Here is a 13,257-nt window from a genome sequence, read left to right as displayed (position 1 = left end):
GGGCCTACAGTAGACTACAGCTACCATAAGGGGCTATTAGCCTACAGTTGGACAAGTCTAGTTTTGGTAGCCAGACCAAAAGTAAGCTATGAGGGGCCGCCAGGCTGTATGTGTTCAGATCATGGAGGTATAATATAACGGTTCAGATCAATTAATGGAGCTGCATCTACCCTGGAAATGTCTCCCTCACTAGCCACTAGGCAAGTTATAGAACTGAATGGAGTGCCATCTGCTGGTAAGAAAAAGATCCTTGGCGATGACAATTTCCCCCGCCCGCTGTTCTGCCTTCTCAAATCTGATTTGACACTGCCCTCTGTTGGTGGTGAAACAATCGGCACGAAATGCAGAACCACTCTGAGAAGCTATAAAACCTTCTTTGGTCATCAATCTCCTAGGACTTACATAAAACAATATGTACCCAGTATTTTAACAAATTTAAGCAAATAAGCACTTTTCAATGCCCCCATACCCACCAGTCCTATTGCTCTTTATGTATAAATCGATATGCAGCCAGAAATACATTTTCCAGGGCAAACAAGAAGACTGTTTAAAGAGTGCTGCTTGTATTTTTACAGCATTAGTAATTTATTGACAACTAAACTCTAAAATCACCTCTGTAGTGATGTACAAACATATTTGATCTTCGGTCTTGATAAATATACAGCAGTTCTGCATTTTCAATAGGCTACACATAGAAACCCAGAGATTCAGCCAAACTGAAACAAGTTTTTTTTTGGATCATTTTATTCAAGAACATTTAGAACATTTAAATTCATAGGAGTCATTCCTTCCATTGTTTTACAGAACATAATTTAATAAAATAAACAACAGAACATTTTAATCAGATTGAACAAATCATTAGTTCACATGACATTTTATCTGGGTTGATTTGACTGTTGACCTAATACACGTGAATCGTTAGTGATCTTTTTTTTGTCTCTAAATGTCAAAATCAATGTTGGTACAGTATTTCAAAACATTTGGTTTTAATATTAATATCAATATCACATGTAAAAAACTAGAGGAGATAGTGGCAAAAACCCTAGTCCCCTTAAACATTTTAGAAACACAATTTAGCTGCCTTATGATGTGTGGGTTTTAAAATTAGATTTAAAATCCAAAATGTAGGAAAATATCTGTAATATTCAGCAGTAAAAAAAAAAAAACGGGATTAGACAAGGTAAAAATGTTATTTTGACAGTATATGGATGGAAGTCATTGAAACATGGCATAAACATGAATATGAATGTGAGAACCCCCCCTGTGGAACGGCCTTATTACATCACATCAAGTGTAAGCCCACAATGAACTATAAATGATATTTAAATTTAATATAAAACTTGGTAAAAAATACTTATTTAAACTGTACAGTCACCAAGTACACAGCATGATAAACCAATGTTTATTTGGCATCTCCAGTGGCCTCGACCTTCGGTGCCTACAAATAGAAGAACAGAAGTCAGAAAAGTTATTTGGAAAACTAATCACACCCTTTGCACTCAAAGAGTAGTCTTGGACCACCGATGAACATCATATATTGTGAAATAGTGGAAAATGACTGTTTTAAAGGAGTAACAGGGTTGGTCACACTTTCTAGGTTTTTATATGCTATTAGCACAAGGGGGAATTGAAGAAACACGATGAACGCATTCAATATATGTTCTTTATTTTTGGAGAAGTAGCTGATCATCCTATCCTACTTTCACAGGGTGATGTGATTGATTACATTAGCTAGCTAGTTTGCTTTTATAAGGACGTTATAGTTGTGTTTTTATTTTAACTTGGCTCGCTAGCTAGCAAAAGTTCAGCATCTGTTTCCTTAGCTATCAATACTTGATATACTAAGGTAGCAAGCTTGTGAAAATTCAGTGACCCAAGATGAGCGTGAATCATGGAGGTGGCCATGGTAACAAGTGTGGAAGTGGAGGCATGTAACAGTTCTCATTACCACGCCAAGACAATTTGGGTGAACTTTTATAATGGGAAATCAAATTTTTTAAATACATTTAATCACTGAACAAAAAACAATGTATGCATATTTATTTTGTTGTTGCCTAAAGACAAAAGGAAATTGTCACATTCAACCACCATGTTACTCATTTAAAGATTGTGTTAAGAGTCTCAACAGTTAAAATATTATCATGCACATGGCAGGACTATAATTATGCTTACAAAATGACACTGTCTTCACACTTGGAACTCTTGGAAAGGAATTACATCACCATGGAACCATGTAACATGTGTTCTATCAAAGCTGAACGACGAACAGTCCAAAACAAACCTAAAATGAATGTTCCAAGTTGACATGGTGCTGAAACCCTTTAAGACCCAATATGAAAACAAATGTAAATCATGAAGGGAAATCAAATTCCCTACATTGTCTGTCTTGAAATATCTAACCAGGATTAGGATATTAACAAACCTGGTCTGTCTTAGCATCGCCATTTTCTGCTGGATTGGCCTTCTTCCCTTTGGCTGCCTTCTGCAAAGAAAATAATATTTTTTAAGACGCCGCTGCTTTATCAGGACAACAGGAGCAGGCCCTGTTATTATTTTGTTTCATTCCTACAGGATGTGTATTCTGTTTCTGTCACAATGCTAATGAGCACCAAATTCTAGAAATCATCTCCAAAAAGAATAACATCTTCGAAGAAATACTTAGGGTCTAAAATCTAGTTTCTCTCATTCGAGTTATGACACAGGCATGTTAATTAGACCAACCAACTATGCCTACATCTACAATGGACTCTACAGATTAGCATACGGACATGAAAAAAAACAAAAAAACAAGGAAAATCCTAATAATCAACATACCTTTGGTGCAGCTTTTTTGGGCTTTGGGGCCGGTTTTGGGGCTGCAGGTCTCTACAAAATAATTAGACACATGAGTATACAAACCATAAAACTAACTTGAAAGCAATCCATGAATCTAAATATAAGATTGGTGTATCGTTTCATTGAGTGGTTGTTTACCATGTTGTAAACATGGTTTAAACTATCATGTTGATGATCTGATGGAAAGCCCCCATTGGTGAGGGTTTTCATTCATTTTCAAAGGGACTTACAGCTGACAACCTTGCCGAACGTCTAGATGGCTGTAAAAAATAAATAAATAAATAAAAACACACACACACACAAAAACTGAACATTTAATAACAGACACAAATATGCTTTTCTCTATCACAAATCTTGATGAACATGGATTAATATAAAACCAGGTTGAGAAATGCAGACCTCCTCCTTGCTTTTGGCTCCTTCAGTCTGTAGAGAAACAAGAGAATACAAAAGATTAGGAATATGTCAGAAAGTGGAAGAGTATGCCTATAGTCTATATATAAACACTTGCTGTGTAGCCTCACTTGAATCAGTGTCTGTCTGCTTAGAGTGAGGTTATGGGTTAACCAAATGCCCTAGGTCTAGCCTACAGGTCTTTATAAAAATGTCTTTGACCCACATAAAGCATTATCTCCCAGTCGGACACCAGCAAACAACATTCTGCCTTTGTATGCAGCGTATATTTTGCAGAACCCAATACAATCTCGACAGAGCAGCAGTCACTGAAGAAGTTTTGGCACACTTCCACCATCAGTTACGGTTTGGGCTCGTACTTCTACAAGAACTTCCCGCGCTTATTCAAATTCAAATCTGGGCTGTCATGATAAGTCTACGCGCTTGACAGTTCCTTTGTTTGCGTCAAAGCGCGCCGGACAGCTGTCATGAGATTAGTAATGTAGCTTGCTAGCAAATCTTTGCAGACATAATACCCCATTCGAAGCTTTTACCAATCGACTACTTAGGGTTCAAATAAACATAAAATGGAGAATGTAGCTATCTCAGAGGGTGATTAGGCCTGCGCTGCAGACGCTGGCTATTATTTTACTATTCGTGATGCGCAATTAGCTACCGTTAGCTTGGATTGGGGTGCTGGCCATGATCTAACGGTAACTGAAGGCATAATTTAAATAAGAATACTCTTAATTACTCGATTCCATATCGTATGTACAGGTCATATGAACATTACAATCTAAAGAGAAAAATATGTTTAACCCATACTTCCCACACCTTATTTTTAATTCACTTCAGGGCCTCGACTTTACTCAAGGCTATACGGGTTTGCTGACAGTATAACCAACCAAAATAATTTATTATCATTTCATGATTGTGAATGAATACAAAACACATTTAAGTTAACTAATAGTTCAGTCTGATCTGCACCAGACTAGCATTACGATTTGACAACCACTCGGTCAGTCAGGGGGAAGCAGCGAGCAGGGCGCGAGGATACGTTATCCCTCGAGACTGGTCTCTGGCTTGAGCTAACGTTAGTGAATATGACCTTGAGCGGCAAATAAGCATCAAAATATGTTTGTCTTTCCTAGATACTGTGTTGACGTCCGACGATATTTCTCTCGGTTATGCGTTTGGTTGATAAATATTGAGCGACAACATGAGTTGAAACGCTTGACCGCCATGTCTACGATGACGTTCTTCTGATGCAGAAAAACTACCAAACACGAATGCAATATTATGCCTGATTATTACCCCAAAAAGCATTGTATATTTCATGAAATTAACATTCTTACCGGTCTCCGGGGCATCTTGATTATAGTTTTGGAATTGAAGCAAATAATAAAAAAACGTGTGCACGAAGTTGGATTTTTTCTAATAACTGTAAGAGCAACAATACACAACCAACGCAAGCACAATTGTGAATGTATAGCAGGACAGACGGTATATTAGTTTTTATATTGAAATATAAGATCGAAACCGGTTTGATCCAGTTTCTGTATTTTGCAGCCAGGCATTGGATGCAAACAAAACCACATGTTTGTAGGCGTCACCCATTTGTTAAAGCGGTAGTGTATTGAAATAGCCTAGTTGGTGGCGTAGTTCTTCTAAATGTACAGAATGAGAATCCTCCAAGAACGTTTATAAGCCTAAACAACCATGAAAATCATATCTAAAAGGTCTTAAACTGATGCGTACTACAAGAACATGCATGGGAAAGATCCATGAAAAACCTAGCAGGCAAATTTGTATTTCAATGCACACATAAAACAAATACACGTAAAACAGAAAGATGCATGTGACTTATGTCAGGTAGCCCATGTCTAAAACAAGTCAGATGAGATGGTGAAGTTACTAGTACCAATGGATTCAACAGTTGAAATCTATTGTCGAGTTTGTCTTTGGCAATGATTATGATGCCTCCTTTGTGAATATGCATCATATGTAGCCTAAAAACAAAACCCTCTGAAGTGGTTTTAATCATTGACATGCAATCGACAGACGGAACCAAGGCCCAGTCCAGCATGGGTGCCAGCCAGCTTCAAGGCTCCAATCCTCACTCACTCTGAATCTAAAAAACGTTTTCTTTCAACTAAATCCACCGTTTATAGTACCATAGGGATTGCCTTGAAATCTGTATCCCGACATGGGCCCCACATTCGCAAAATCGTGATTCCTCCAAATATTCAGACGCGGATGAATTATAATCCTCTTTCCCTGAATCCCACAGTTCATACATATACGTTTTTTTGTTGTTTTTTTTTTACCAAGAAAGACTGCATAACAACATTTGAAATCAATCTTTACATATAGACCAGACTTTTCTGTTTATTAGACTTTGATCAGACTTCTCATTTTAACTAAAGACATAAATATTCTACATAAACTGTAGCCCCATAGGGGTAAAATTTGCTGTCTCATCTTTGTACAAATCAGTAATACAAAAAAGAAGCCACTTCCCATCACTCTTGTTTTCCATAGCCCTTAATGGAAGAAGAAGTGAGAGAAGGATGTCTTCAATTCATGTATACGTTAAGAAGACCCTTTCTTAAGCCTGAACAGCTTGGCTGCATAAGTCAGTGAAGAACGAGTCTCTCTTGTGCTGGAGCGTGCCCAGAAAGTCCTGGGTCCTTTGCTCTCGGCTGGCTGTGTAGCTCTGCAGGGCTTCCTGTCTCCTCTGGGCGTCTGTGGGCTTTCCATTCCCTTGATGCTGCAGGAGTTCCATGGCCCCGGCACGGTCCGCCTCCAGCTGCTGTGTTACCTGGTCGTCTCTGTGGAGCTCTCTGGCTTTCTGCGACACAGCCAACATCACACATACAGATCAGCTGAACAGGCAGAGGACAAAGAGTCATGCTTAATTTATACTTAGTCGACAAGTGTCATACGACAAATGTCTGTCGACAGAAAAATGTCGACGGACATTTAGCATTTATACTTCAGCGAAGTGTCTGATCACCTCCATGGTAACTTGCAGACGCCTGGCTGATGGCAACGAACATGCCTTCTATCTAGCCGCCAATCACAGCTGTGCGACGAAAGTGGCGGCGTCTGCGACATTAGAAAATTTGGTAGGTGCAAGACAACCCTGTCCGACACAAAAAAAGTGTCGACGGTGACGTAATTTCTGTCTGTCGACACTTTCAAAAGTGTCGTACGGCGAAGTATAAATTGGCCTTTAGTGCCCTGTGGACAGCAATGTATTCTCACCCGGATACTGGAGACAACACTTTTTTTTTTTAGGTAAATTACAATACAGTAGCTTTATCAGTGGAAGGTATGGTACAGTACGTAAACTCTTATTACTCTACAATGCAGGTAACGTTTGCATCAAGACCACACTTTTGTGTCTGAAGTACATGCAGACATGTACATTTCTTCATCTGCATACCTGAATAGATCTATAGTTGAACTGATACTGTAGGATGGCCTCACACAGGTTCCAGAAAGAGTACTCGGGCCACAGGACGGACTGGAACACTATGCAAGAGTGTGAGGTCTGTAGGATAGACAGAAGATTCAATTCATTTCTATTGTAAGGTCTATACCTAATGAATAGTTAGGACCAGAGGAAAATCCCGGACGTCTGCTGTCCCGGACGACCACCCCTTACCTGCCAGAGGAGGAAGTCACTTAGGCGCACCTCTCCTGATGTTCGGATCAGCAGGTCAGGGTTGGGAGAGTTACTGCTGTACAGACACTGACTCAACAGACCCTCGGATACGTCGCTGGACACAAAAGCACAAACAAGAAATGAGACATCACCCATTCAGATTGTTTAACGTTCTGTGGAACAATTTAGGATTACACAAAAACTACCAGACCGATTTTCATGAAACTCGGTGGAGGGGTGTGTCATGGGCAAAGATAAGATACTTTAATCATCCCCGTGGAAGAAAATTTGAAGAACCCATTACATTTGGGAGTGGACCCGAATCACAAGGGCTGTGGATGCCAGATAACCAGATTACCAGACCGGCACATACGGGTACTTCATCAAAAATCATGACCGCAAATCTTTTGGGGGGAGAAAGCCTCAAGATCTAAATGCAATTTCATGTGTGTGTGTTTTGAATTTGAAGTTTTTATATTTTGCTTCTCTTGCACTTGGGCTGTAGATTATGCTCTTAGTCACTTGTTTAGAAGGGAGATTCACTTGTAAGTTCGGTCGAGTAGTAGTACACTTACTACCTACGTTAAATGCAATTATTGTAAGTCACTTAGGATAAGCTCCCTTCTACCTCCAGGCCATGGTCAAGTCCTACACCCCCTCTCCCGACCGCTACACTCTGCTACCTCGGGGCAACTGTTTGCTCCGTCACTCTGAGGCCCCTGCGGTCGATCAGCACGGTCCTGGCCCCACAGTGGTGGAATGAACTGCCCACTGACGTCAGGACAGCAGGGCCATCTTTCGCTGCAGGCTCAACCTCTTCAAGAAGCTCTTCAAGAAGTATTACCAGGGTCCTCCCTCTGACGCACCTATTGTATTTTTAGTTTGCCACTGTTGAACTTTGCCTTTAGCACTAGATTATGCTCTTAATCACTTGTTTAGAAAGGAGATACACTTGTGAGTTCTGGTGAGTAGTAGTACACTGACTTCCTACGTTAAATGCAATTACGGTAAGTCACTTTGTATAACAGCGTCTGCTAAATGACTAATGGGTAACACTTTACAATAAGGGTACATTAATAAGCATTAGTTAATGCATTATTAAGCATTAAGTAACAGTTAACTAATGTCTCTATTAACCATTTACTAATGTTATTTATGTTAACTAAGGTTAACTCACCTAACCCTAACCATACCCCTAACCTTAATGTCGCAATGAAATGAAAAAAGCATTCTGTCCCATGGTTTGGTTCACATAGTTGGTCATAGTGTTCACCTATTCAACGATGTATGGCAAAAAAAATACAAAATTCTACTTTTGTTGTAATCTTATATCAAAGTATATAATTTCTTACTTCCTGGAAAACGGTAGGTCACGTGCAAAGATGACAACAGGTACCTTAGATTTTAGGCCAATAATCTCACGACATCCACCCGTCAATCAACGCTATCCTTCTATCGAATCTGTCTAAAGTTCTTAAAACCCGTCCACTTGTCAATGTTCCAATCAAATTCCTCTAAACGCATGTCCCACCCTCATAGCTTGTTTGCGTCGGAAATACGTCAAACTACGGAAATTAGATGATCTCAAACGTCCATTTCAGTGCGAATTTAACTAAGGTATTAATTCACATTAGTAACCTAATCAAACCCTAAATAAGCATTAGTTAACAGTTAACTAATGTTTTTTGTGACCCTTATTGTAAAGTGTGACCGACTAATGTAATGTAAATGTAATAAAAGTGTCTGCTAAAGGACTGCAATGTTAATGTAATGTCATTTTGCTACCTGCCTGAACCCAAGCATTCATGTTTAAGTTCAATCAAGATCAATCAGCTGTCATGCCCCAGCCTACCTCAGTCCATTGAATTTGACCATGCAACCTAGTTAGGACACACTGTTAGCTTCTAGTTAGGTAGCCATCTATAGCATGCTGGGAAGGATTGATTCAGCTAGCTAGCTAGCTACCTAGCTACTTTGCAGGTATGAAGACCGGAATAATTTAATCATGGCATGATGGAGAAGATCAACTGCGTTGGTGCTCGTAGCTAGCTAGCGCTAGATTACTGCTGTCAGTCCTGGCATATCTAGCCACCAGTATATATTTTTTTGACATTCGTCACCTCTAAGTATCGGTACACTAATGTCACTGTACATGCTCATGCTGACAACATGCATCACAGGGTGGAGGTCAGTGCTCTCTGCGTACCCTTATAGTTACTAATACTATTGATGAGTATTTGACCTACTATGAATATTAGTTATTTACCTGGATTTGATTAAGCCTTGCTCCACTCCCCAAGCCATCTCCCGGACAGCGTTGGTGATTTCATGTCTCGATGTGTAGGCAAAACACACATTCAGAAAGCATCTGTTGGAAGAAGACAGAAATCCATCAATAAAGCCAAGTCATTATGGTATAATTAAGCCTAATTCCCCCCTGGGGGATAAATAAAGTCTCATCTTATCTTATCAGTACAATAATAAACCGACTCATGAGAACATCTCAATCCACAAGCCAGTAGTCTCGAAAGTACTTTGAAGAATCAGTCCAGTATCCAGTACCCAGTATCAGTCAACATTAATCCTGATTATGTGTCCTCCTCTGTAAAGTGTATTGAGACAATGTTAAAGGCACTTTAACTAAAATTTGATCTGTCAAAACAGCAAATATGTTTCCTGCCTGCCACTGAGAAGGTTAGTGAAAAGTCAGGGGGCTGAAGATGGTCTAATACGACCGAAACATTCCTTTTTTTTTGTCTGTTTTCACATTAAATCACTTTTTATTTGTATCCCGAGTGCCTCCTCTCTTTTTTGTCAGTGTACAGGCTCCTCTATTTTTCCTTGCCACTGAGAAGGCTCATGAGCCTTGAGACATCGAGAACAGAACAACGGACTCAAAATCCTACTTGTTATGTGCCCTGGTGGAGACCACAGCCTTGGCGATGACCTGCTGAAGGTCCAGGGGCAGCATGGTCAGGTCCCCCAGTACCCGGATGCACACGCCGTGCTTCTCCAGGTTCTCCCTGGAGAGAGAAGGCAGTCGAGAGAAACGTATGTTGCCAGCTTGACTGTTGCGTTTGTTACATCTGTAAGAATGCACCAACTCATTCTTAAAGTACATGTGTGAGGAATATTGTAACATCTAGGCCTACTTAAAAGCTACAATATGTAACTTATGCACTGTACGCTATCTACGAGCTGGTAGTGAGGGAAAGTTAAGTCCACGCTAGTCTCTCTCCAGACTCAAATATTATGCTGAATCGCTGTGCTTTGCTTGCTACATAATAGAGCCTGTGCCACATTGCCACCCTAGCGTATTTTCTGAGGATGGGTCTAGGGGTCCAAATTGAAAGAGTGACAGGTTGTAGCAGCAATGAAAACAGTGGTTTGCAAAATGGGCAGCGTGATTTGAAAAATGGGTGGGAGCACCCAATCGTGAAAGTTGTTACCAATCACTTGCCAGGATTCGAAAACAAGTTTTTAGCGTGAAGTGTCCCAGACCCATAGAAAGATCTGCAGCATGCAGTAACGTAGTTAGCGTAACCTACGTAGCGTATCAGCGTAAGAACTTTCATAGGTCTGGCGTTGAAACTAAGTTCAGGGTAAATTTAGTCTGCTTCATGCTTACGGTTATATATAGATATTTAAATGTTTAAAATCTCACAAATCATACATACTGCGGCATTAACAAATAAAAACATATAGGAGCTTGGTAACACTGAGACCGCCATCTGTCGTAACGGTGGCACTGGCACACAGTTGCTCTGACTCACTGTTCCTCCATGATTCTCATGAACTTCTGCTTGGCCAGCTCCATCAGCCCATCCACCTCGTCTTTGGCCCGCTTGAAGTTCTCGATGCTGAAGGCGTACACCGTGACCTCCCTGATGTTCAGGTGCAGACACCAGCGCAGCGTCTAGGGGCGGTGCCACAGAGCCGTCATCAGTAAGGTTGACATGAGGGTCATTGAGGTCAGGGTAAAGACGGTAGAGTGTGGTGGTCACCCTATTATTTTTGATGTTCCTCAAAGTATCCAGGTATGTGACAAAAAAGTGGACTTCAAAATGCAATTTTAGGCCGTGTGTCCACATAGCGCCTTTTTCTGAGTGCCAGCGCCTTTTTTCAATTGTTCCTAATGAGAGAGAGCGCTTGCGGCCGCCTTGAGAAAAAAACACTGCACCCAGAGTGCTCTGACTTTTTGGGGCAGCAGCTCTGAGGGCTTCAAGTACAAAATCTCTGAACTTTTCAGACAACCGCTGGTCATTACTGCCACTGCTTTCAGGGAACCAATCATATATTGAATGGGGTAACTAGTTACATTTTAAGAAACTATATTTATTTATAATAAACGTAGTTGTGCTTGGCTGTTAAGGGGTGTGGGACGTTGTCACGAAACTAGAAATGGTTAACCGCCAAGCACAACTGGCTAATGCCAACTGTCAAAACCGGCTGCTCATAAACAGGAATGATGATGCAATGTGAGCAGTTGTTGTGCTTGATTAAATTTTTGAAATTGTTTTGGGTCAGTGACATTAGATTACTGATAATTAGAGAGGGCAACTGTCAAAAATGTTAGCTCGCAGCAGATATTTTTGTCCGCCATTGTTTTCAAAAATTCACATCATTGCGTCACGTTTGCAGAGCATTGTGGGAACACTTTTTTGATGAATCGATGGCAGAGCGCTGGGATAAGGCACTCCCCTGTACCCTGCCAGTGATTTTCTGCCAGAAAAAGACGCTAATACTGTATGTGGACACACACCCTAAGATTTCTATGTGCAAATGAATGTTATTTTTTTACAGTCCGGATATGCTATTCTATGGAGGAATATGAAAATGTGAGTTATTGGGTCAGCCTTAAACCTGAGTTAATACAACAGAAACAGCAGAGGTGCATGATGCCCCCTTGGTTATCTTACCTCCGCCAATTTATCAAAACCCTGTGTGTGCCCCTCCTGGCGCTCCACATGGCGCTTGCGGGCAAAGCGCCGGTTGCCGTCCATAATGAAAGCCACGTGTTTGGGCATGGGACCAGCCTGGGAAACCATTGACAGTGTATTGAAATCAACACAGACCACCCACTATATGGACTACAAGAGTTACTGGATTTGGAAAGTCTACCTTCCGTTCAACTGTTAAGATTCAGAATGAAATCTGCCTGTTTCAATATCAATGTTGTATTTGCATATATATATCTGACACTACATTATTTAAACAGAATACTAGAAGAAATGTGATGCACTACAACCATTAGATTAAATGGTGGTCCTACCTTCAGTATGTTGGCTGAAAGCTTCTCAAGCAGGTTCAGCTCTCCTTCCCTTATCCACGACATCTTTAAATGTAATAGAAAGAGGGATGGTCAGCAATGCACATTTCAGCCTCAGCCATACCAGGTTAGCCAGCTAGGCTGGGCTGCATATTATGTTAACAGACAGTGCAGTGAGTGTAGATGCGGCTAGAAGGTATCTGCTAGATGTCACTGTCCAGGAGAAGAGAAAAGGGTTGACCATATAAGACCAAGGCCATATTACACACCAGCTCAAAAGCTAGCTAGCTAGCAGCTCATGTGGATTCTCCGTAGGCAGCTTAGACAGGTAGAACAATCTAGCAAGGGAAATAACTACAGAATCCATTAAACCAGTTGGAAATTTGAAAGTAAACCTCTGTATGCAATCATAATTCATGACTTTATTCAAAGTCCTGAACGACATACTAATTTGACGATAATACAACTGATATTTTTTTACATATTTCACAGACCTTCCAACTCACGGCTTACGATGACGTCTTCTTCCTCATCGACGAAATGACGTAAAACGAAGAGCGACCACTTCCTCCGCCGAGAGGGTGATGGCAACAGATCTATAGGACATTCGGATTGACCAAATAATTGAAAATGATACATATTTTTGTGTTAAACCCAACGGTAACAAAAAACAATATATTAAATTAGAATAATAAAGCTTAAGATTTTAACAGAGAAAGAAGAAAAGTAATATTTTTTAGTTGTCAGCCATATAACTTGTCTGCAGCTCTTCATTTGCATATCAGTGGTCTCCAATGCGGAACGTGCACCCGCCAACCTTTGGAGGGCGACTGCAACATGTACGCTCAACGACCATCAAGGGCGGAGAAGAAGTTTCAGATTTTGGGGTGAGGGGCTGGCCTTTTTGTTCCGCTGGAGAATCCTGCTTGAACGGTGTGCAGGGGCACAACAGTCCACCAAGAAAACACAACGCCACGAACAATACAAGATTTCCAGCCCGGTGAATAGATTTCAACGCCGACGAAAGAACACTGAAGAACAGTGTCCTCCCCCTCGAACCCCTGTTATAGCGGCTCTTGGGTCACCAGAC

The 13,257-nt window shown here is 40.7% G+C and overlaps 2 protein-coding genes across 2 annotated transcripts; both read right to left on the bottom strand.

The window, feature by feature from the left end:
* Window positions 1-790: 790 nt before the first annotated feature.
* On the bottom strand, window positions 791-4,701 carry hmgn2 (high mobility group nucleosomal binding domain 2). Its single transcript, XM_084444072.1, has 6 exons — window positions 4,584-4,701; window positions 3,235-3,261; window positions 3,066-3,095; window positions 2,815-2,865; window positions 2,423-2,482; window positions 791-1,438 (listed from the first exon to the last, which is right to left on the bottom strand). Exons 1-6 carry the CDS (start codon window positions 4,596-4,598, stop codon window positions 1,403-1,405), a joined length of 219 nt encoding a protein of 72 aa, XP_084300198.1. The 5' UTR covers window positions 4,599-4,701; the 3' UTR covers window positions 791-1,402.
* Window positions 4,702-5,708: 1,007 nt separating this feature from the next.
* dhdds (dehydrodolichyl diphosphate synthase) lies at window positions 5,709-12,676 on the bottom strand. The gene is made up of 9 exons (XM_084443753.1): window positions 12,662-12,676; window positions 12,171-12,233; window positions 11,818-11,934; window positions 10,672-10,814; window positions 9,805-9,921; window positions 9,165-9,266; window positions 6,899-7,013; window positions 6,677-6,784; window positions 5,709-6,079 (listed from the first exon to the last, which is right to left on the bottom strand). The coding sequence occupies exons 2-9, from the start codon at window positions 12,231-12,233 to the stop codon at window positions 5,837-5,839; spliced, it is 1,008 nt and encodes a 335-aa protein (XP_084299879.1). The 5' UTR covers window positions 12,662-12,676; the 3' UTR covers window positions 5,709-5,836.
* Between the last annotated feature and the right edge of the window lie 581 nt (window positions 12,677-13,257).

This window comes from Borostomias antarcticus (genome assembly GCF_949987555.1).
Source record: "Borostomias antarcticus genome assembly, chromosome: 10".
Classification (NCBI taxonomy): domain Eukaryota; kingdom Metazoa; phylum Chordata; class Actinopteri; order Stomiiformes; family Stomiidae; genus Borostomias; species Borostomias antarcticus.
This window is presented reverse-complemented; position numbering and strand designations above follow the sequence as displayed.